The sequence below is a fragment of the Mobula birostris genome, chromosome 14, assembly GCF_030028105.1.
Source record: "Mobula birostris isolate sMobBir1 chromosome 14, sMobBir1.hap1, whole genome shotgun sequence".
NCBI classification, from domain to species: domain Eukaryota; kingdom Metazoa; phylum Chordata; class Chondrichthyes; order Myliobatiformes; family Myliobatidae; genus Mobula; species Mobula birostris.
The window spans coordinates 29,240,996-29,266,988 of record NC_092383.1 but is presented as its reverse complement, the minus strand read 5'-3'; the positions used below and the strand labels follow the sequence as shown (position 1 = coordinate 29,266,988).

The window sequence follows — 25,993 nt, the reverse complement described above, 5'->3', positions numbered from 1 at the left end:
TGGAGAGTATATTGACTGCTATGGAAACACCAATGCCCTTGAATGGAAAGCCCTACATAGCATAGTGAATGTGGCCCAGGCCTATCATGGGTGGAGCCCTCTCCACCATTGAGCATATCTACACAAAGCGCTGATGCAGGAAATCAGCATCTATCATCAGGGGCGCCTGCCACCCAAGTCATGCACTCTACTGGAGCCTTAGGACCCACGCCATCAGGCTCAGGCACAGTTATTACCCCTCAATCATCAGGCTCTTGAACCAAAAGGGTTAACTACATTCAGGTTCACTTGCCCCATCATTGAAATTTTCCCACAACCTATGGACTCTCTTTCTAGGACTCTTCATCTCATGTTCTCGGTATTTATTGCTTAGTTATCTCTTATGTTACGTACCCCGTAACTGGGTTGCCAAACCAGCAGAAATGGATCACTCAGTTGGAGTTTGGATTACTAGAACTAAGAAAGTTTTATTAAAGAAACAAGCAACACAGTACTCTAATCAAAAGGATAATGAATGCAACAGTTCAGCAATGATAAACATACATGTACACAGAATTAAGATAACAGGATCAATCAAGCTCTATCGTTGTCTAGGGGTAAATGACCAGTTTCAAAGTGACACAAAGTTCAGTTCAATTTAGTTCAGTTCAGTTCGCAGTAATCGCTGCCGTGGCGTTGGACAGTAGGGGGAAGGAGAGAGAGAGCAAAACGAATGAATCTTCAAGGTTCCACACAGACCTTCGCAGTCAGCTTTCGGGCGAGTCCTTTGTGATGTCATCTGAGGTCACCGACCGTGACCCCCTCTGTTTCCAGATACGATCGTTTCTCTGCGGTGAACCCAGCACCCAGGCAAGGGTGGACACACACCAGGTTCCCGCTGATCGTGCCTTTCCACCCTGTGCGTCTATGGCCCGGTACTTCCCACTGACTTGTGAGAGACGCACTTGTGAGGGTCTTGTTACCTCGGGTGTCGTGTGTGTGTCGCCTTAGCGAACCTGTCCCTTTTTATCCCCCTGCTGGGGTATCGCCTGTCCATCACTTCAAACAGTTCAGGTTTCAAAGGGGGAGCCGCTCTTGACAGCTCTCCTTCCCCTTCATTAACATCTCCATGTGCTGCTACATTGTTTTCCTTATCTCTCTCTCTCCTGAAGACAGGTGGCAGACCAACTGCTGATTCCACTGGTGCCAGCACAGGACAGCTACATCGTAATCTATGTGTATTCTTGTCACAATTATTATTATATATTTCTTTTTGTACTTTGCAATTTGTCATTTTTTGTACACTGGTTGAGCCCTCAAGTCGGTACAGTCTTTCATTGATTCTGTGACAGTTATTATTCTATTATAGATTAGAGCATGTCCACAAGAAAGTTCGTCTTAGGGCTGTATATGGTGACATGTATGCACTTTGATAATGAGTGTATTTTGAACTTCTAGATTTTCCAAAATTTGTTCTGACTTGCATGTTTGAAGATATTTGCGTAAAATTGCTAATTCCTTGCACCAGTGAGCTGCTCGCTGAGGACTGTGGGCTGAGCAACCCTGCATGAAACAAGGAGACACAAGTGCCTGGAGATGCTAGAATCTGGAGCAACACACAAAGCACTGCCTTTACCTGCAGAATTCTTCCAGTGTTTTGTATGTTGCTCCTATTTGAAACCAGTCCATTGAGAAATGTCTTTAACAGTTTTAATTTCGATGAAGCTAATTGAGAAGGTAGAATAGTGACACACACAAAAAATGCTGGTGAACGCAGCAGGCCAGGCAGCATCTATAGGAAGAAGTACAGTCGACATTTTGGGCTGGGACCCTTCAAGGGTAAGAATGTCCTTACATTCAGGGTGAAGGGTCTCGGCCTGAAACGTTGACTGTACTTCTTCCTATAGATGCTGCCTGGCCTGCTGCGTTCATCAGCATTTTTTGTGTGTGTTGCTTGAATTTCCAGCACCTGCAGATTTCCTCATGTTTGCGAAGGTAGAATAGTGATGCTTTGGTGTTTTCATGACACTACTCTAACCACACATCTCAGCTGGTCATCTCCTGTCCTCATTAACAGAGACCATCGAGTTCTGGGCCATTGTTTACGGTATGAAGTAGACTTATAAACCGAACATCAACTAGCAGAGTGAGCCTGTTGGCTGCTCACTTAGTTTGGGTTATTTTGGTATTTGAGCTTCAGGGTATCAAACCTGGCTTTTCTTGCAGGATGGTGTGAGGAGTCTAGTCTGGCAACCAGGAGGGCATTGCTGTCAATAAGATAGCTCGGGGAGGGAGGTCATGATCGGGGAGGTTGGATGTTTGGGGAAAGCAGAGGTTTAGTTCGTTCACCAGGTCCACAAAGAAGAGTTAGGAGATTATTTTTCAACCATGTAAAATGTCAGTTAGGCTGCACCTAGAGTATCATGTGCAGAGCTGGTCACCCCATTGCAGAAAGGATATGGAGACTTTGGAGAGGATGTAAAGAATTACCAGGTTGCTGCCTGGATTAGAAGATTAGAAGGGCCAAAGTAGCCTCTACTTCCTGAGGAGACTGAGATCCTTTGGAGTACGCAGGCCTCTCCTTCACATGTTCTACCAGTCTGTTGTTGCCAGTACAATCGCCTATACAATGGTACACTGGGACAATAGCATCACCATGGTTGACGGCAACAGGTTAAATAAACTGATCAGAAAGGCTGGCTCTGTTATAGGAATCAAACTGGACACACTGGAGCTGTGGTAGAACAAAGGACCCTATGGAAAATCCTGGCAATTCTGGACAATGCTTCTCCCCCTCTGCATGCCACCTTGGCTGAACAGCGGAGCACTTTTAGTAATAGACTAAGACAACTGCGCTGCTCCAAAGAGCGTGATAATGAGGTCATTCTTACCCTTGGCCATTAGGCTCTATAATGAGTCAACCTATAGTTGGAGAAGTGATGACCCCTTCCTGTTAGACTCTTTGAGGTAACTTATGTTTTTAATCTTTCTTACTTCTCTTCCAATATTTGTATATTTGTATATCAGTGCACTTGTAATGCTACTGTGACACTAATTTCCTTTGGGATCAATAAAGTATCTATCTATCTATATGAGCTATAAGGAGAAGTTGGATAAACTTGAGTTGTTTTCTCTAGAGGGTCAGAGGTTAAAAAGAGACCTGATAGAAATTTATAAAATTCTGAGGGGCATAGATAGGTTCGGGGGTTTACAACACTTTTTATGCTGTGGAACCCTACCACTAACCGAGGGACATGGACCGCAGGTTGAGAACCCCTGGGTTGGACAGTCACAATCTTTCTTTCCAGGTAGAAATATCAAGAATTAGAGCACATACATTTAAGCTGAGAGGGGGGAAATTTTAAGGAGATATGCAGGTCAGGTTTTTCTTGAGCACAGTGTGTATTAAGTACTGGACTCCGGTGCAGAGGTAGTAATGGAAGTACATGAATACACAGGGAACGGAGAGATGTGGATCATGTACAGGTGAAAGAGATTTAATTTATTTAGACACTGTTTTCAGCACAGCCATTGTGGGCCGAAGGGCCTGTTCTGGTGATGTGTTGTTCAATGTGGGTGCACACCTACATGCCTTGCATGCTAGGCCCCTGAGGTCCCTTCACAGCTGTGGAACTGATGGAAGGGTGAGAGCCTACCTGGGATGTACTGTAGCTAGAAGGAAACTTAGGACATTGGTTACATCATCAGTTCCACACCTCCATATTAAGTGGGTAATAGTTTCCAAATCTGTTGGCCCCTCAGACACCTGAAATTGGGTTCTATTTAAAATAGATCCAGATAAATTGATGCTAATTTCTTTCACTGCTCCCCCACTCACCCCGAAATTGGTCTGACTTTCTTTCATCAGCATAACAGTAGAACATTGAAACGCAGTATCATTTGCTCTCCAGTAATCTTCCCTCCATTATCCAGTTTGGGACAGGGTGCCTTGGTACATCATGGCCAGTGTCGTGCTCTTACAGCTCAGGATGTCGGAGTTCAGAGTTCATTTCTGACATAATCTGTAAGGAGACTGTATGTCCTCTCTGTAGAAGGCGTGGGCTTTCTCCAGGTGCTCTGGTTTCCTCTGACTGTCCAAGGACATGCCAGTTGATTGGCTGATTGGTCATTGTAAATTGTCCTGTAATTAGGCTGGCATTAAATCGGGGTTTGCTGGGTGGCGGGGCTCAAGGGGTCAGAAGGGCCTCTTCCGCGCTGTATCTCAATAAATAAATAAATAAACTTACATCATCAAGAAGGACAAGAGCAGCAGATACACGGGAACACCATTATCTTTAGGTTCCCCTCCACATCAGGTAGAGCTTGGACTGGAAATATATTGCTGTTCCTTCATTTGTTGCTGGTTCTAAATCCTGGACTGACTCACCCAACAGAACACTGGGAGTATCTTCATGATACCTTTTGTGATGGTTCATGTAAAGCGGCTACCACCACTTTCTCAAGGGCAAGTGTAGATGGGCAATAAATGCCCAGATCATAAATAATGCATTAAAAAAAAACTGAGCAGGACCATTGAGAGTTTCCTATAGACAAATTTGTGCATTGTAAATGTTGCTAAGTGAATGGACAAAGGGCTTAAAATCAATAATAATGGTCTGTTTATTCAGTATTGTAGCTGTTCAGACTACTTCACGCAACCCACTCTTAATCAAAGGAAATGAAAATAGAAAGTGAAAATTGAAAGATGCTCTTTCAAAGTTGAAGGTTAAAAATATTTTTTAATTCTGACAGTTTTCCTGGAACTGGCTGTATGAGTTCAGTAATAAAAAAAACATGGTCACTACTAAAAGCATTTCCAGCTCGAATTTAAAAACGCAAACACGAGGAAATCTGCAGATACGAAGAAATCTGCAGATGCTGGAATTTCAAGCAACACACATAAAAGTTGCTGGTGAACGCAGCAGGCCGGGCGGTATCTCTAGGAAGAGGTACAGTCGACCCTTGGGGTCTCGGCCCGAAACGTCAACTGTACCTCTTCCTAGAGATGCTGCCTGGCCTGCTGCATTCACCAGCAACTTTTATGTGTGTTGCTTCCAGCTCGAATTTATTAGTTTTAATAAAGTGATGATCGTATGTTCATAGTTTTGAAATTAACTTCACAAACTCCTCCTGTTGTTAAGTGGGTTAGCTTCATATTCTGTTCTGCCAATGAGCATTTGAACCAAATAGTAATAGAATTGTATAGTACATTCAGACCCTTCAGCCCATCAAGTCTGCACCTACCATTCAGCACCCATCCGTGCTCTTTCCATTATTACTGTTCCCATGATCCTGTCAGCTCCCTGCAGATTCTGCCACTTTCTTACACAGGAAGTGAATTTACAATGACCTGGCCAACCCCAACATCTTTGGGTTGTGAGAGGAAATTGGAGCACTTACTTAGTCACGTTGAGAAAGTGCAGACGCCACACAGGCAGTGTCAGAAATCAGAACTGAGTCCTGGTGATCGGAGCCGTGAGCCGTGCCACAATGCTACCCTATAGGAAATGTAAAGACAACATCAATCAGGTGATGGAAATAGAATTGGGCACATCAGCATTTTAAAGAGTTGATGTGCTTAGTTTAACATTAAAAGGAAATGTCTGTGAAATCTGAAGGCTTCCCTGTGGTTAGCAGTGAAAACTAATGAGCCAACACGGCACTGGCAAGACTGTGGGTTGGGTATGTTATTGATAAATGAATCTTGAACGGTAGCGTAGTGGTTAGCACAACGCATTACGGTACAGGTTCATTTCCCTCCACCGCCTGCAAGGAGTTTGTATGATCTCCCTGTGACCAAGTGGGTTTCCTCCGGGTGCTCCGGTTTCCTCCCACAGTCCAAAGACGTACCGGTTGGTAGGTTAACTGGTCATTGTAAATTGTCCCGTGATTAGGCTAGGGTTAAAAAGGGTATTGCTGGCAATGTTCCCTCTAATTTTTAGTAGTCAGTGTGCGCAAAAATCTTATGTTGTGCAAATTTTATTCCTGTGACAAAAGTATGTGCTCACTGAATGCACACATGGGACAGTTTATGTAGTTTTACAAAATGTTTGACATAAAACTGCACAGAATAAAAACAAAGTAACATACATATTAAAGTCACTCAGTTATTTTTTCTCTCTCCTGTCTTTGGCATTTACCCATTCTTTGTAAACTCTATCTAGAATAATAGAACTTCCATCTAATTGATAGCTTTTGATTCTCATTAACATATCCAAATGACATTCACCTAAATGGTTTCTCAGCTTGTTTTTGAGTTGATTCATTAGGCTAAAACCTCCCTCACAGTCTGCACTAGATGCAAGAAATGTTCCCTCAATATCCATCAACTGTGCAAGGTCACAAAACTGTTCATTTTGAAGTACAAATGCCACCATTTGAGCAAAGCTTGAAATCAGTTTAGATTTAATTTTTTCTTGCACAGAAAATTTGAAATCATTAAAACGTCTAACTATTACAGTATTTTCAGCTAGAAAAATAAAGATATTTTAGACATAAGGTATTAACTTGTTCATCGCCAAATGTGAAGTCACAATCTGCAATTGTGGAGAAATCAAAAGCTGACCATTTTTGTACCTCATCTTCAGGAAACCTTTCTTTTAAATGAACACAAAGATTATTTATAAAAGTCAACAGCAAACTTGTATCTACTGTGATGTTTCCTTCAAGTTGTTGTTCGCGTTGTTGTCTTCACCGACTAGTTAACAGAAACATTTAGCTAAAAGATTATTTTCAATAAGTATAATTATTAATTACTACATTATTTTAGGTAACTAACCTTTTGTGTACACATTAATTTCCTTTGTGCACTGGCTGAAAATCATCTGTGCGCGCACACACGCACAGCTTAGAGGGAACAGATTGCTGGGCAGCGTGGTTCAAAGGGCAGAAGGGCATATTCTACACTGTATTTTTAAGGCTAACAGGAACTCTTCTGGAAAATTAAATTTTTAAGTCAAAGTTTCTGGTCTTCAAGTCAAGTTCAAATTTATTGTCATTTAACTGTACACATGCACACCACCAAATTAATCAATGTTCCTCTGGACGAAGGTGCACAACGCAGTGTGTATAACTCACACACAACACATAAAGTACTGTTACCATAAAATAAATTAACAAATAATAAAGTGCCACTTTCAACACAAGTTAAAAAGTGAACAGTATAATGCTACAGGCTCTTTATATGTTGTGAGACCATAAAGTGAGTTCAGTAGTCTTGGTGCACAAGACATTGAATGCCAATGCAAGCTCATGGGGAAGTTAAATGAAGCAAGATCAGCAGTGCTAGAGTGCCGAATGCAAACATAATCTCCCTACAGGACGCTAATACTAAAGAAGCAAACCAGTCTGCTTGAAGTTGAGCATCATCTTCATAGATGCAGCTGGACCTTTGAAGTTCTTCCAGCAGATAGCTTGGTGTTGCAGATTCTAGCATCTGCATTTTCTTGTGTCTCCAAACTAATATTCATTCACCCGTTTTGTGCTATGTTGTATGATGTGGGCGATCATGGTCTTTCCACGACCATTGCCATGGCCTTCTGGGCAGTGTCTTTACAAGACAGGTGATGGCAGCCATTATCGATACTCTTTAGAGTTTGTCTGACTGGCGTCAGTGGTCGCATCACCAGGACCTGTGATATGCACCAGCTGCTCATATGACTATCCACCAACTGCTCCCGTGGTTTCACAAGCTCCTGGGCTCCTGAGCAGAAACTACATCTTGCCCAAGGGTGAACTGCAGGCTAGCGGAGGGAAGGAGTGCCTTACACGTCCTTTGGTAGAGACGTATCTCCACCCTGCCTCCTCAAACTAATATTGAACATTTGACTAGGCCAAGTTTGGAGTACTGAGCTATGGAAGGGTAAGGAAAAATAAAACACCTAAGATTGCCTGCTGTGGAACTGTACTGCTTTCTCACAGCGTCAGGGATCAAGGTTTGACTCTGATTCTTGAATGGTCTGTGCGGGTTTGCACCTTCTCCCCGTGACTCCAGTTTCCTCCCATATGCCAGCAATGTGCTTTAGATTTATATGGTCACAGAGCCGTACAACACAGAAATGGGCACGTTCACGCCAGCCTTTTCTTTCCATACATCCTAATCCCATTTGCTCGGATTAGGACCATATCCTTCTATGCCTCATTTATTTAAGTGTCTGTCTAAATCCCTCTTAAACATAATTATTGTATCTGCTTCTACCACATCCTTTGGCAGGGCTATCTCCAGAGATGTCCCCGTGTAGAGAGGCCATAATAGTGATCACCAAGACGATAGTTGTTGTTTTCTAGCCTTTGCATCATGTGTAAATTGAATTTTAAGTCGAGTCTCATGTACTTCTGTTGTGAGGAAAAAATTCGATAGGTTGAGTTTGTCTTCCTTGGGGTGGCAGGCAGAGGAGCTTCTGATCACGGTATGCAAATTTACGAGACACAAATAGGACGGAGAGTATGAAACATTTCCTCATAGCAGAGTTGTCCCAGAGGCTTGTAAGAGGGTCGATCTCACTGAGTTCTAAGCCAGAGTGGTTGGAACATTCAGTGCATTCCCTGAAGTGGTGTTAGTGAAGGTGGGCTCTCGAACAGTAAGAATATTGGAGTACTTGAATCATTAGTACTTCGAAGTCTAGGACCAAGCATTGGTAAATGAGATTAGTATGGATGGATAACTGATGATCAGCAAAGACATAATGGGCCAGACAGCCTGTTTCTGTCGCCATGGCTATTAAAGTTCAGAGTAAATTTATTAGCGAAGTACATATATGACACCATATACGTACAGCCCTGAAATCTGATGTTTTTACGGGCAGTCAGAGCAAAGGCTAGAATCAACGGAATCAATGAAAGACCACACCCAACAGAATGGACAACAACAAATACAAAAAGAAAGAGAGAGAGAAAAAAGAGTCCAATTTAGTGGGAACAGTTCAGTGATGGTTGAGTGAAGTCGAGTGAAGTCATTCCCTTTGGCTCAAGAGCCTGATCGTTGAGGCATAATAACTGTTTCTGAAATTGGTGATGTGCGTCCTGAGGCTCTTGTACCACCTTTCTGATGGCAGCAGCAAGAAGAGAGCATGTCCTGGATGGTGGGGGTCCTTGACTGTGGATGCTTTCCTGCGACAGTACTGTGTGTAGATGTGCTTAATGGTGGGAAGGGTTTTATTCGTTATGGTTTGGGGTATATCCACTTCTTTTTTTAGGCTTTTCTGCCTACATAAATACAGTGTGTAATTTATGTTTAAGGCAAGTGCTACAGAGGAATTGTGGTGCTGCTGTTCAGATGGGGTGCGATTGAGAATGGCTGAAGGTAGCTCGTGTTTACCACTAATAGTTGTGTGAATCAATTACGTGGATAGCATGATTTATTCTAAAAAGGATTCCTTCACAAATGGAAACAATCTCTACATCTGTCAAATCCTCTATAATCTTAATGAACTTATCTGGGTCACCAGTTGGCCTTCTCTTTTCTAGTAAAAACAGCCTTTTTATGTACAGAGGTATAATTTTATCTATCCTGTTCCAGACACTTGGTTTTTGAGCTCAGATAGAATTCATCAGTAGTTTAAGGGCAATACCATCATTGATGGAATCCTATATATTTATTTCATCAAATGGAGAGCAGGGTTGTGAAACCTCGTGAATCTCTTTGGTTTGTAGATTGGTAACAATTCATTGAAATGATACCGGAATTTAGAAGGCCAATTCTGAAAGAAACTGGGAATGGACATTTATTGCCGTGTTCTAAATGAATAACAGAATAGTGACATTGCATGATATGTACCACAATTGTTCTGATCTGCCTGAGCATTCCTTCTTATCCCCATCAAATACAACTCTTGAAAATTTTGTTTGTTCCAATAACCACTATTTCTCAGGGCAAAGGATCCATACCCGTACTTGCTTGTGTGGAAAAATTGATTCCTGATGAAGGGCCTTGGCTCGAAACATCAACTGCTTAGTCTTTTTCATGGATGCTGCCTGATCTGCTGAGATCCTTCAGCATTTTGTGTGCATTGCTTTGGATTTCCAGCATCTGCTGTTTTTGTAATGTCTGTGATACAACTAGTATGAAGTCTCTGGGAGTTCACTGGTATTGTCTTGCAGTGCTCCCTGGCTGTGATCTCTTTTGTCCTCCGACTCTTTGTCTATGAGTCCTGATAAAGGGTCTCAGTCTGAAATGTTGATTGTTGACTCTTTTCCATAGATGCTGCCTGACCTGCTGAGATCCTCCAGCATTTTGTGTGTGTTGCTTTGGATTTCCAGCATCTGCAGACTTTCTTGTGTTCGTGATTCCCAATCTAGCCGCTGGATGACCTAACTGAGTATCGTATGAGAAGAAATCTGTTCCTGTCCTTCTTAAACATTCTAATGCTCCTTTAGATCATTCATCCACCTTCAAAGTGTAAGAAATAAGGCAAACCTACAATGAGCAAACTACCTGAAGAATATATCAGATCAAACAGCATCAGTGAAGGCAAAGAAATGGTCTCCATTACACTACATCAGTCTTGATGTAAGGTCTTACCTAAGGGTCGGCACAACAATGTGGGCCGAAGGGCCTGTACTGTGCTGTACTATTCTATATTCTAAACTTTCATCAGCCCTTTGTCTTCACTGATGTGGTTTGAACTCCTCCAGCATTTTGTTTTTTTTAGCTCCATGTCTCAGCATTTACAGTCTCTCTTGTGTCTCAAAGTCTGCATTAATTCCACATCATAATCTCAACACTTTCCAATTCAGATAGGCCCCTCTACCCTTTTTTGCTCTCTATTTACGAGGTACTTTTTGACAATCGCTTCCCAGAAGATCTTTTTAAATAGCCTTTCTCAACATTATAATCATTATTTTAAAATTGTGGAGCCTGATGTCTCTTGTGTTCATTGTTACTATTTTTACTTGACTTATGAATTGTTGAATAAGTCAGAAGCAAAATGTTCAATTATAGCTTAAATATAACTGAGGATTGGCCCAGAATAGAGACATCATGAGATTTTTCATTGCAGGATCATGTTCACAGTAAGAAATATCTGTAGCTTGCTGGGCGAATTCAGTGAGCCTGAACAAAATATAATTCGACTTGAAAAATATGAAGAGACTTCCAACTATCTCAGTGGAAGAAAAATGATAATAGGCTAATGGACTATGTTAAAATATCAAGGTGGAGGTGGACACTGATGTGCCTTTTTATTGAGTAAAATCAACTACAAGGACCTTAAGCTCAAGGAAAATGAAACCATTCCTGTTACCTGAGTATACGTACATAAGCTAGTTCTGCACGAGTGAAACTTGTTCTCCCTTTTCACTATGGGGACCTATGGAAGCTCAGATTTTTGTTAAGTGGAGGTGAAGACAAGGGTTGCGGGTTGTTGTTTGTGGTCAGTGGTGGTTTTGGAAGAGGAAGAGTTGAAGATGTTTCAATGTAGTTAGCTGCAGCTTCATACTAGCCAATTCAAAATCAATCATGGAACAGATCCCAGTCTTGAAAATTGATCTATGTCATTCTTGCCTTAAATCTAGTGCAGATGAACCCTGCATTACAGGGGAGGTTGTGTTCTTAGAAAATGGACATTATTGATTTTTTTTTTGTTAGTGAAGATAAGGCATTTGTACATGGATCAATTTTATATACATGCAATATTTTTCACATTAATTCTGTGCAAGTGAGTTTTAGTCAGTCAAGTCCTTTATAATCTTAATAAGCTTATCTGGGTCACCAGTTGGCCTTCTGTTTCCTAGTAAAAATAGCCTCTTTATGTACAGGGTTATAATTTTATCTATCCTGTCCTGGATCTTGGTTTTTGAGCTCAGGTGGACTTCATCAATAATTTGAGGGCAGTACCATCATTGATGGAGTCCTCTTAATTTATTTCATCAAATGGAGAGCAGGATTGTGAAACCTCGTGAATGTTTTTGGTTTGTGGGTGAGTAATAATTCATTGAAATGGTTCTGGACTTTAGAAAGCCAATTCTGAAAGAAACTAGGAATGCCATCTATTGCCTTGATCTAACCTCTGGTCCACGAAGCCCTTGGTTAATGGTAAGGCTCCAGACCATTAAAAAAAAGTTAGGAACCCCTGACCTAAGTGATCTTCATCAATGGTTTGAGGGCAATGCTATCGTTGATGGAGTTCCTATTTCCACGCTGGTTTGGGTGGTCATTTGTGAATTCTGTAAGGAAGAGTTTCCATAATCCATTGTCGTAAAGCATGGGGTAGGTTGTGCAGAGCGTGGAAACTCTGAATCATCATAGATGCGAGTTGAGATTAGATTTTGGGGTATTTTTCCACAAGTGCTAAGTGTTCCATCACTAATCCTGCTAGTGCTGGGTTAGCTGATTACAGATAATGTGTCAGTATTGGTACACTGATTGACCTTATTGCCCTGGGTGAAGGTGGCTCAAGTCTTTATCAAGCGGCTGTTGTGGGTACTAAGTGATAACTCGATGTCAAGAAATTATCACAAGTAAGTGGCTTCCTGTTGGTCTGTGCATGAGACATTCTAGGCTTGATGCTGCAATATGTCCAGTGTCGTTATACCTATCTGATCTATTATTATATTCATGATTCTTACAACGGTCTCCCCACCTATTATTTAATCCTTTTGGCGTGACCTCCTTCCCAACTATATTGTGTTTATCTTAAAGTCATCTGAAGTGCCCCCAGAGTTGACTGACTCTAAAGAGTTTGTACGTTCTCCCTGTGATGGCGTGGGTTTCCTCCAGGTGCTCTGGTTTCCTCCCACAGTCCAAAGATGTACTTGGTTGTTAGGCTAATTGGTCATTGTCAATTGTCCCGTGATTAGGCCAGGGTTAAATTGGGGATTGCTGGGTGGCCCAGCTTGAAGGACTGGAAGGGCCTATTTCGTGTTATATCTCAATAAGTTAATGAATAAAATAAATAAATCGTATCCAACGTCCATTGCAGGGTGAGCAGAATTTTCTTCCAACTAAATGTTAGGAAAACTATACACATTGCCTTTTTCTGCACAACTACCAGTCTCATTCCTCTCCCTGAGAAGTATCTAATACTGAATGAGATATTATGCACTTATTGCCTTGCAGTGTTTTATGAATTCCATGTGGAATTGTTGGTTAATATCTAGCATTTCTGGTCTCTGGCTTTCGACTTTGTGGGTCTCCAGCTTTTGACTTTGTGATCCACATAGTGGAATTTAGTGGAGCTTTGAAATGTACATTTTAATAAACTGTATGAACTATGAATCTTATTTTGTTTTACTGGCCTTGGTGTCCTAATTTAGGATGTTCACAAAAAATGCTGATTTTCTAAACCCTATTTCTGAAGATGCATTCACGTCTTTTTACATGGGAAGATCAGCAAAATTAATGGGGTAGCAAAGGTGCGGGGCTTTGATGGTTTGAAGTACCAAAGCCTGAGACTCCCATGTCTAACTGGATACTGTGGGCAATGAGGGTTCTGACTTTCATCAATTTAGAATTTAGTTTCAGCAGTGTGAAGGACTATTTGAGCAGTTTGGTCATGCCATTAAAGACTGAACCTGCAGTTACAAGCTGCAAATGGCGTTTCAAAGGCTCAAAATTAATTGCATGTTTTTTTTCTGAGTATCTCTTCTGTGTGGCTTGTTGCCTGTATTTCATTTTGCATCCAGTGTCTTTCTTGTCCTTTAATTGTGCCATAATCCTGACCCTCTAATTCCAAAAATGAGCATCAGTAATGTGGTTACCGTGGTAACAGCACCTTCAAAAATAAGTATGATTTTAGCCTTGCTCATTGTTTTAATACTGTTGTGTACAATACAACCTTTTTCACTGTTACCTTTTTATCTGGTTCATTGATGTTTCTTTCATTTTTAATTTTTTTCCTTCTGCTCATTTAGCAGCCAGTTCCACCAAAGATCTTGGATAGTATATTTAAAAAAATAAATATCTTTTTATCAGATTGAGTCTGTTGATATTACTGTCTTCCGAGTTAGTGATCCATACTTGAGACTAAGATATGTAATTTCGGTTGACCTCACATCACTCTCCCAACCACTTCCAGTTTAAATTCCATGCGGAATATTTTGGAGGATCAAGAACCAAGAACCAACCCTTCCAGAACTGATTACCTAGTCATTGACTCATCTGCTCTTCGTGGGACCCCCATCACCCAGGACATGCTCTCTTCTCATTGCTACCACAAGGAAGAGGGAGCAGGAGGCTGAAGGAACACACTCAACGAGTCAAGAACTAGCTTCTTCCCTTCTGCTGTCAGATTTCTGAATGGACATTGAATCCATGAATACTACCTCACTATTTTTTTGCACTAATTATTTAACTTAGCTATTTAATATATATTTACAATAATTAATTATTATGTATTGCAATGTATCGTTGCAGCAAAAATATCTAATTTTACAACATATACCAGTGATATTAAACCTGAATTTGATCTTTCTGTGTCCTAACTGGCCATCAGATTTACGTAACAAATTGTCTATATGTGAAGAATAATCCTTTGTTTCTGGGCTGGAGATCGCAGGAGTATGTCCTCTCCACCCAGTAATTATTGTGCCTGTTCACATGTGTGATGTCAGTATTTCACATGTCATCTTTAAAGCAGTCATACTTATATTTCTGTAGGGATTACTTGTAAAACACATTGGGATGGCCTGAAGATGTAATGAGGTGCCTTTTTTTTAATAAGTTTATGTTTCCAGAATAGAGGGAAAAATTGAAGAACAAATATCTGTGTGTGGTTACCTTGGCAACAGGGAAGTGAGCGGTACAGTCAACTTTTTTTTGCCCAATGATTGTTTTGTTTCCCTAAGAAGGTCACATGCCTTATCAAATGAAACTGGCTTCTTGTACAGTAGATTTTGGTTAATTGGGCCATTGATTATTTAGGTAAACTCTTAAGGAACAAAAACTAATCGAGAAAATATCTTAGATTCCCTTCAATTATTGAGGACATTATGCCCCTTAATTTGGAAGAAGATTGTTGCCGAATGGTTTCTGACTAGTGTCAGTAGCTGTTAGGCACTATACCGTGCTTAAGGTGAACAATGTTTAAATAGCGTCAGTTGTGTGTATTTGTGTTCAAAGGCAGTGATTTTTGTCACTGATAATTGGTGAGCAGTAAGCAGTAAGGCAGTTCAGAGCTGCTATGCTCACTCCGGTTTCAAGCATTTTGACTTGGAGATGCCAGAAACAATGGGGAGTAAAAATGAAATGATTTTACTACTCCAACAAGTGAGGAACTGTGAAGAATTTGAAGGTATCAACAATGATCTTGGATGTTATAATGAAAGTGAATATTTGGAGGATGCAGTCACCAAAAGGGTTGTATGAAGGCAGTGTTGGTGATGATTTTGTTCATTTACAGCCAATGAAAAGAACACGGCAACATACAGTGGTTGAATTCTTCTGTCAATAGCTATTAAGGACTGATACAGAGCTTTACAGTACTGTAGTAGTTTGATAGTTCTAACTTGTTCTGTTTTTCATTTAAGTACATAATTTGTTACTCAGTTAAATGGTAGTTTGTCTTTTTTGTACTTTTTTAACTATTTCCATGAAATTTTAGCTAATTGGGGCAGTCGCTTAATTGGGCCAAGATGTTCAGGTCCTGATGTGTCCCAATTACCTGGAATCCACTGTACTTTTAAGTGTTGGTAGATGTAGTGTGGTCTGACAACTTTGACTTAATGAGAGTCATGCTTACTTAAGAGGAAGACAGAAAGGCATATACCTCGTTGCAAGGTCTTAAGCACAAAATGCATTGCCAGTTAAAACAAAACAAAATTCATAAGAATATCACAACAAAAGGCTGTGAAACTCTCTCAGGAGAGCTGTGTGTCTTTCTGCGATTCTCTGAAATGCATGAGTTAAATCACCTCTTTGCGAAAAGAGCAATGCTTGGAGCAGGTTCCAATATACAGTTAACAACAGGGTAAAGCAACCTCACAACTAAAGCACTCACACCCTCCTGCCCTTGAACAGCTCCTTCTCATCTTCACTCCATGCTCTCTTGCCCTTGTGCCTCCCCTCACCCTCAAACCCCATGTAGGTTTTGTATTTTTTTGTTAAAGCCTAATTCTAGTGGCGAACAAAATCCCAGGAGAAATATTTCATGTTCCAGCTGCTTTTGTTATAGGGCTGCCTGACTCCAGGTTGAAACTTAAAACAACAAAAATGTACATGAAAGAAGTTTGCATGTAGTGACTCATCAGACTGTAATTCTGACTGTTGTCACAGCATACATTTAAGTTATATCCTATATCCATGTCCTTTAGTGATTTGGAATTCTGCTATGTCACCACATGCAATCTCTTGAAATCCATTTCCTAACATGACAAAAATGTTAAACTGCCACAAGGAGAACCAGCAGAGGTGAATGTACAAAATGAACTGCAGTACAAATTCCAGCGCTAATTGGCCGGTTCTGGCTGTGCTGCGAACCAATAAAGTAATAGCTAATCGTCTAGTTCAGGGCCTATCTCCTGAACTCACGTCCTATGATGTGGGGGGGCGGTGTTTAGAAAATAATCTAGCTTCATGCATAACTGGGATGGATCCTTACACGTTACAGTCCCTACTGGTCAAATAAAATAGCCAGAACAAATAAAGGAGTACAGACGAAACAGAAATATGAAGGATAATGTAGATTCAGAATCAGGTTTAACCAGCATATGTCGTGAAATTTGTTAACTTTGCGGCAGTAGTACAATGCAATACATGATAGTATAGAAGAAAAATGGAAATACAGTGTGTGGATGTGTGTGTGTGTATATACAGGTTTCCCCCGCCATCCGAAGGTAGAGTGTTCCTATGAAACGGTTCGTAAGCCAAAATGTCGTAAAGCGAAGAAGCAATTACCATTTATTTATATGGGAAAATTTTGTGAGCGTTCGCAGACCCAAAAATAACCTACCAAATCATGCCAAATAACACATAAAACCTAAAATAACAGTAACCTATAGTAAAAGCAGGAATGATATGATAAATACACAGCCTATATAAAGTAGAAATACTTCTTTACTGCGATTGTCTGCACAGATCTCCGTAGTGAAAATCTCATGCAAGCACTGTTGGCATAAACACGCTCTCCAGTAACCTTTAAACTATGAAGCTGCCAAATCTACCAAATAACACGTAAAAGTACACAGCCGATATAAAGTAGAAATAATGTATGTACAGTGTAGTATCACTTACCGGAATTGGGAAAACAGCACCAAGCACACTGATGATGGTGTGTTAGACTGAGTCGTCACAGGTTGGGGTGGTGCACTGGCCCCCACCCTCCGGGCTGCCGACCCGATACATTGCCGCGAAGAACGCAGCGGTAGCTGGGAGGCACACAGCACATCTTTAAGAAAAAAGCCGAAATAAACAAGCTAATTAATTAGGTGCTGCCTAGCACGTAATTAATTAGCATGTTTATTTCAGCTTTTTTCTTAAAGATGTGCTGTGTGCCTCCTGGCTACCGCTGCATTCTCCGCGAATCGGTACAGTATCTGTCCGGGGCCCAGGAGTTGCGGTGGTGGGACACGGGAGTGTCATCTCATCGTCTGTTTCCATTAGAGCACGCAGCTCATCTTCTCCTATGACTGCCCGCCTCGATGTCAAAGGTCGAGGTTCGTCGTCTGCTGTGGCTGATGTGGAAGGCTTGCTGGACAGCTGAGCCTCGCGCATTTTCTATCATACAATTGTTTGTAAGCACTCAAATCATCCTGCAAATATCCTCTAAACCTACGTACCCTTTCAAAATTAAAGTCGTACTTTATCATTGCAGTGAAAATCTCACGCAGTTGCTTCACTTTCTGCATTCGGTTTCGATTGTTATCCTTTCTTCTTCCAATTGCATCAGCTCTTCATCTATCAGTTCTTGGTCATGGGATGCCAAAACCTCTTCAACATCATCTTCGTCGGCTTCCACAAGCCAAGCTCACTTTGTCCTTGCTTCGTTCACCACGATCGAAACGCTTAATTATGTCTAGTTTTATGCTAAGTGCAACACCCTTACTCTTTCAGGCTTTTCCGATACCTTAGAACTCATCTTGCTAACGGCTGCTCAATGCAACGTGTTAAGCAATGCCATTCCGAATCCGGGGCAGAGCGGCTACTCGGGGCGCGCGCTGCCTTTTATGGCACGCCAATTTTTTCGCACGCTGATTTTTTATCGCGCGTTGCCTTTCTTCGTAACAGTGAAAACACCTCCTGAAAGCAAAAACAGGGTACCAATGTAGGTTTTTCATAACAGTGAGGTTTCGTAAAGCGAACGTTCGGAAAGCGGGGGACGCCTGCATATACACACGTACTATATATACAGTATATATACTATATACGTCTATACTTCCTTCCTGATATTAACAACGAGAAGAGGGTATGTCCTGCGTGGTGGGGATTCTGAATAATGGATACCATCTTCTTGAGGCACTGCTCCCTGAACGTGGCCTGGATGCTATGGAGGCTAGTGTCCATGATGGAGCCGACTCCGTTTACAACTCTCTGCAGATTATTTTGATCCTGTGCGGTGCCCCCACCAAACCATGTGGTGACACAGCCAGTTAGAATGCTCTGCACGCTACAGCTGTAGTGAGTGTGTTAGGTGACATACCAAACCTCCTCAAACTCCTAATGAGACTCCTAATCAAGATTAATATAACTGGACATGTCATGACATTAGTTGTTGTGCAGGAAGCAAAATTACAAAAGAGGAAATGTCAGGTTTATGAGGGATACCAAGATAAGCTCATTCTGTTTAGTTTTATTAGGTGACTGTAAACAATGGTAGTGTTTGACCCTTAAACTGTAATATAGCAAATGAAAGCAAAGAACTAAAAGCTAAATATTAATCTATCTGTTATACCATTTCAGAGGTTCACATGAAATTCAGGAAATGACTAATCATGGATTGAAATTCAATAAAGTTAAAAATAAATAAACACAGTAATGAATTATTTATTAGTACTTGTTTGGTTGGGATTTAAAGGAAGTAAGTGAATTGAAAACTCGAGCTGTGATTGATAAGTTCATGACCTAAGGTAGAAGGAGTCAATTTTAGAAACCTAGCACATTTATTTTTTGACATAGTCCCCTCCTACATTTACACACTTAGTCCAGCGGTCGTGGAGCATACGGATCCCTTCTTTGCGAAGTCGGCGTCTTGGACCTCCAGAAAGTGGTCCCCAGCAGGGGTGATTGATAGGTTCGTGGCCTAAAGTAGAAGGAGATGAGTTATACAACTCTCATTACATGCACGTACAGTTCAACTCTTTGAGTGATTATGCAGAAAATTTGGTTCATAACTCATCTCTGATAGGTTGAGGCTGTGGTCGCAATGATGATACTGTTTCTGAAGCAACCTGGTTCATGGGCTAATGAAGAAAAGCTATGAAATGCAGGTCAGACAACAGGAATTCTGCAGATGCTGGAAATTCAAGCAACACACATCAAAGTTGCTGATGAACGCAGCAGTCCTGACGAAGGGTCTCGGCCTGAAACATCAACTGTACCTCTTCCGAGAGATGCTGCCTGGCCTGCTGCGTTCACCAGCAACTTTGAAATGCATGTCAGAGCTGTACCAGAGAACTGAATTCTCTGGATTCATATTGGAAATGAATTGCACACTGGCCACTGCATGAAGAGAGGGCAAACCTGGGTTAATATTACAGATATTTGTATCAGAACTGACCAGACTGGGATGCTCGAAATTGTTAAAATTTTTTGAGTTGTAAAGGTTGCAGTGTGTCCAGGTGGAAGATGAGGTGTTGTTCCTCAAGTTTGTGTTGGTCTTCATAAGAGTGCAGGGAACCACTGATGGATGTGTAGAAATGGAAAAGTAAAGTGATAGGCAACTGGAAGCTCAGGGTCATTGCTCTGGACTGAACAAAAGTGCTCAGCCATTCTGCTTTTGATTTCTCCATTGTGGAGGAGACCACATTTTGAGGACAGAATGCAATCACTTCTTGACCAGTTTGGGTCACTGCACGGTGAGAAGGCTGAGGTGAAAGTGCAGGTGTTCAATCTTCAGGGGGAGAATGGAATCCTTTTAGAATGATGGGAGAGGAGGGGAAGAGGAAGCCCAAGAGGACGCAAGGGTTATTAAAGCGGGTCTCAGTTTTTGGTGGAATTTAGGCTTCCAGCTCCCAATAGTGCTTTGCACATCCCTTTTACAATCATGTTTCAGCCCAACTTTGCACCTCTCAGTCTAGTTCCATTTCCCCAGATCCCTCCAATCCCCAGGTAGTTCTCCAAATGTCATTTGACAGGGTCAAATGTCATTTGACCCCAGGGCCTTATGTGATTGTTGAAGTTTGTGTCTGCAGGTCATGTATTTGTGGCTGAAAATAATTTCGAGTCTTCCAAACTCGATTCAGTGACCACACTTTCCTCTTATGCACTCCATGGCATGTATAGACATCTTGTATGAATATGTGCAGCAAAGGACCAGAGGACTGAAAAGAAAATTGCTGATTTACTGTATGGATGTGTCCCCCCAATCTTTACTTCTGAGAAATATAATTGCATTGTGTGCACACACTGCACAAAATGAGAACACTTTGCTTCCTGGTTTCTCCATATGAGTGTCAGTCATTAACTTCAGTTTTGCCACCGAAGAGCTGTTCTTACTTCCGTTGTTGAGGAAACGGGATGTGGAAATTATTTTGAGAAATTATGATTGAAGGAGGGCAGGGAAGGTTCACCAGATTGATTGTTCAACTGATTGATGTGAAATAGGAGAAAGGATTGTGTATTCTGAGCCTATACTCATAAAAAGGGGGTAATTTCATTGAAATATATAAAATTCTTAAAACTTTAGGGCAGCACAGTGACACAACTAGTAGATCTGCTACCTTTTCAGTCTAACATCCTAGGTTCAATCCTGACTTCAAAGTTCAATGTGAATTTATTATCAAAGTACTTATATGTTGCCATATACAACCTGCGATTCATTTTCATGCGGGCATTCGCAGAAAGTCGCTCGGGTGTTTTCTGAATGAAGTTTGCCTATTCTTCCTGTGGCCTTGTGAGTTTTGCCTGTTTTTTTTGTACTTCCAATTGATGTGCTGGTTGGTTGGTTAATTGGTCACTGTAAGTTGCCCTTGGGAAGAGATGAGTGGCAGAATGAGGAGGAACTGATGAGAAACTGGGGAGAATAAAATGGGACTGGTGTAACTCTTTGCTTGATGGTCAGCATGGACTTGGTAGGCCCTTGGGCCTATTTCAGTGCTATATAACTCTGAGATGTAGGTAATGTTCCCAGTGGCTCGAGTGACCAGAACTGAGGGTTATGATCTCAAGTACCAGGTCAGTCATTCATGAATGAGATGAACAGAAGTTTCTTCACAAAATAGTCAGTGAATCTTAACAATTCTCAAGAGGGCTGTGGAGGCTTTGTCACTGAACTTTATTTAAAACAGAGATTAATAAGTTTTTAAAGATTAAATAAATAGAATGATGTTAGTCCAGGAAGCTAGTGGCTGGCCTTCTGTACAAACCTGACCCTTCTTTTGAGACTCAATATTATTGAAACTGCTGTGGAGGATTCTCCACCACACTGTGGCCATCAACTCTGATAGCATTGGCTCTTGAGATAGAATTCCCATCAATAATATGATAGGCGAATTAGTTGATAATCATGCGACAACTTTATTTCTTTTATATTAGAGATACAGCACAATAACAGGCTGTTCCAGCATAACGAGCCCGCACTGTCCAATTACACCCATATGACCAATTAACCTGCAAACCGAAGGGTCTCGGCCCAAAATGTGGGCTGTACTCTTTTCCGTAGCTGCTGCCTGGCCAGCTGAGTTCCTCCAGCATTTTGTGTGTGTTGCTTGCGTTTCCAGCATCTGCAGATTTTCTCTTGATTGTAACCTACTAACCTGTATGTTTTTGGAGGGTGTGAGGAAACCCACGCGGTCATAGGGAGAGTGTACTAACTCCTTACAAACAGCAGCAGGAATTAAGCTCTGCTCTCTGGCACTGTGATGGCTTTACATTAACCGCTGTGCTATCGTGCTCCCTATACTATTGGCTGAATATTCAAAACAAAGGAAAAGATTTACTTAAGCAATTACACTATAATGTCCATTTCTAGATAATTTTGTAATAAATGGCCTGTGTAATATCATGTGACTATATATTGTCTTACATTGCTGATGTGAAACTAGTTACATGTCTGGTATTTGGTTTACTTTCTCTACAACTCCGTTAGTTTAACAATGAATTGCTTTAGTTTATTGACTGCTTTCCACTATCCTTAGTGATACAGATAAGTAGTATCTGTCAGTTTGCTTTGGCCAAGTTTCTTGCCCATCACTTAATTCAGTTTTCCTAAAGTGGACCTGATGAGCAAAAAAATATGCCGTGCTTTCTCAGTGAGACAGATAAGGCCAGAAGAAAGGCTTCCGTGAGCATGTGAGTTTTCTCTGGGTGCTCCGGTTTCTTCCCACAGTCCAAAGACATACTAGTTAAGTAAGTTAATTGGTCATTGTAAATTGTCCTGTGATCCGGCGAGGATTAAAAAGGTGGGTTGCTAGGTGGTGTGGCTCATTGGGCCAGAAGGGCCTATTCTGCACTCTATTTCTAAATAAATAAATAGAAAACTAGATAGATAGATAGATAAATAAATAGATCAATAGATAAATAAAGAGATAAAAGTTTAAAAAAACAGTAATTTAAAGACTGCAACAAAAGATCTTTTTGCAAAAATTTTCAACCTAGTAAACATACCGTCATTTCTTAATTGCACACTTGAATTTAAGGAAACCTTAAGAACACAATGAACTAACTAAATATTTCATGGTGTTAATTATAACGTTCAGATTTTGGTTTAATAGTGTGGGTGTTGTAGTTTGAACATTTGTGGTTCATAACTGCACAAGCGTTAATTTTTAATAAGGAGTTGAGACGTCAGTGACAGGCTTGCGTGCTGAGCCACAGTGGGCTAATTTTCAGAAGAAATCAGCTTGAGGGACTGTTTACACCAGCTGTAAGAGATTATTATCTTGGCCAGTTTCTCGAAAATCCAAAATGAAGTCAGAAATGGCTGATCACTCTGTTCAAGTTCAAAACAGCAGCTTTAATCAACAAGGGGAAACTGTCATGATAGAAAGGCCTTGATAGAATGGATGTGGAGAGGATGTTTCCTATGATGGGAGAGCCCAAGTCCAGGAGACACAACCTCAGAATAGAAGGGCGTCCTTTTAGAATGGAGATGAGGAGGAATTTCTTTAGCCAGAGAGTGGTGAATCTGTAGAATTCAGATGTGGAGGCTAAGCCTTTATGTATATTTAAGGCAGAGGTTGATAGATTCTTGATTGAACAGGGCGTGAAGGGGTACGGGGAGAAGGCAGGAGATTGGATCGGAGAGGAAAAATGTATCAGCCATGATGAACTGGTGGAACAGACTCGATGGGCCAAATGGCCTAACTCTGCTGTTATACCTTATGGTCATGAATAAAAGAGTCGTGAATCCGAACATACAAATCGGGAGCCGGCGTAGGCCACTCCGCCCACTTGAGTCTGCTCTGTCACTTAACAAGATCATCAGAAATCTGATTGTAACCTCAATGTACTTTTTTGCCTAACCCTTGTAATCTCTAAAGATACCAGAGAGCAGTCAATAAACTAAAATAAACAACCCGTTGTTAAATTAATTTTAAGGCAAGTGTATGTTGATTTCCAAAAGTCAATGTACTCCTACCTTAAGCATACACTATTCAAGGAATTTGCTTCCACTCCCTTTTTGAAGACGGGTTCCAAAATTCTGTGACTTAAAGAGAAAAACATCATCTCATCTGACCCACGTCTTTAAGTAGTGCTCCCCCCATCTAGTTCTACATTCACACAAGAGGAAGCATCTTTTCCAAACTTACCCTGTCAAGATCTCTTTGGATCCCCTTTTCTTTTTCTATGAAAGATGAGAGGGACCAAACTGAGATGTGCATTCCTGGAATTTTTGCAGAATGATTTAAATTTCAATTTGAATAGTTAGAACTCAAATTATTGGCTACTGGGAGTAACTTGTCTCCTTGAAAGTGGCTCCACTGGTTGACATGGTGGTTAAAAAGGCTTATGGAATGTTTGCTTTTATTAGGCACTGAGTTTGAAAGTCAAGAAGTTATGTTGAAACTTTATAAAACTCTGGTTAGGCCACATCTGGAAAATTGCATACTGTTCTGCTCGTCCCACTTTAGGAGGGATGTTGAGGCTTTAGAGAAGACGCAGAGGAGGTTTATCAGGATGCTGCCTGGTTTAGAGGGCATATGCTATCATGAGAGATGGAAGAAACTTGGGTTATTTTTTGTGGAGCATGGAGGCTGAGGGGAAATCTGATAGAGGTTTATAAGTTTATGAAATGCATAGATAGAGCAGACAGTATCTTTTTTCCAGGGTAGAAATGTCTAATACCAGAGGACATGCATTGAATGTAAGAGCGAGTAGATTCAAAGGGGATGTGAGGTGTTCATTTTTTAACGCAGGGAGTAGTGGATGCCTGGAATGCACTGTCTGGTGTAGTGGTAGAGGCAAATAATTTAGAGGCTTTCAAGGGATGTTTAAATAGGCACATGCAGACATCCCACCTCTCCCGGAAGTTCGGGGAGTCTCCCGCATATGAATAGTGGCTCCCTGATGCCCGCAAATTATATACAATATCACGGAAGTCATTTTTTTGAGAGCGAGTGAGTGAGAGAAAGCAAGAGAGTGCGAGAGCGCGAGAGAGAAAGCAAGCTAGAGAGAGAGAGCGCGAGAGAGAAAGCAAGCGAGAGTGCGAGCGAGAGAGAGAGAGAGCGAGAGCACACCATGGCAGAGTGTTCCAAAAAAATATAAAACGTACGTCACCCCAGACTACACTAAAGTGTACCCCTGCCTAATAGGGGTCAAAAATAATGACAGTGTTGCTCGCTGCACTGTTTGCAGCAGTGACTTTTCTATTGCCCATGGTGGGTTAAGACTGTAAAAGACATGTTGAGGTGAGTTTAACAGGTGTCATTCGTTCATTAGCATAGCTAACGTTATTTAAACTAGCTGGCTAGCTGCTAAGGAGCTGCTCAATTGCAGACATCCCACCTCTCCCGGAAGTCTCCTGCAAATTGATGGTGCTACCTCCCTGAAATGAGTTTTTGTAGGGTGGGATGTCTGCACATGAATATGTGGAAGATGGTGTGATATGGACATTGTGCAGGTAGGAGGGATTGGTTTTTGGGTTTTTGTTAATTTACTGTTCAGCTGATTTGGCACAGCTTTGTGGGCTGAAGGGCCTTTTTCCTGTCCTGCACTGTTCTATGTTCTATGTCCTATGACTCATTCAATGAAAAGGGAGTAACATTGTGCTACTTCCTTTGTTGACCTAGAAGTAATTTGCTCCGTGTCTGTTGACAAATTTTAGTTTACACCAGTCTTTAAAGATAAGCGTTGAAACAACATGACATGTTGCAGGAAGCTGAGGTAGGATGACCTTTACAGCTCCTCTAGAGTGTCCAATCTAGAGTGAAATAGCAGGAACAGTGATCTAATTTTGCAAGTTTGGTTCAACTTGAGATGAACCCAAAACAAAACAGATTTCTGTCTAGACTTTACTGAATATGGATTTTGGTTAATAACCACAGCGGAGAAGGAGAGTATGATGCCAAAGGAATAGTGAAGGGATGGTTAGGGGAGAAACGTCATATTTTTACTCCATGTTAATGATCCTAAAGCAACAACAATCTTCTGATTCCATTTTTTTCTAGCCTTGGATGTTAAATAAAGTAAGAGAAAAGAGATTGTGAAAGGAGAACAGTTTTGGAGGTAGCAAACACTTTATTTTTCAATTGAAAAGAAGGAACCAGCTATTCTGTTCAAGGCCATTTCTTGGGAAAATTGTTGGAATCAATGTAGCAGAGTTAGTGAGTATTGGGGAAAGAGTAGTGATGGTGGGGAAACAGTGTGGCTTCGTAAGTGTGAGAGCTGTTCTGCCTAACTTCTTGCACCTCTTCAAAAGCAAAGTACCACAGATGCTGACAGTCTGAAATAAAATCCCAGGATGCTAACGATGGGCCAAGCAAATTC

At 41.2% G+C, this 25,993-nt stretch overlaps 1 protein-coding gene across 13 annotated transcripts in view; it reads left to right on the top strand.

The window, feature by feature from the left end:
• LOC140209797 (multiple C2 and transmembrane domain-containing protein 2-like) overlaps positions 1-25,993 on the top strand; it is a 485,848-nt gene that overhangs the window by 125,494 nt on the left and 334,361 nt on the right. The window contains exon 1 of one of the 13 annotated variants that reach the window (XM_072278283.1): positions 20,888-20,960. The exons of the other annotated variants lie outside the window; for them this stretch is intronic. Within the exon in view, the coding sequence (XP_072134384.1) occupies positions 20,931-20,960 (30 nt within the window). The 5' untranslated portion in view covers positions 20,888-20,930. Of the gene's footprint in view, positions 1-20,887; positions 20,961-25,993 lie in introns of those variants that run through there. 13 annotated transcript variants of the gene reach the window in all.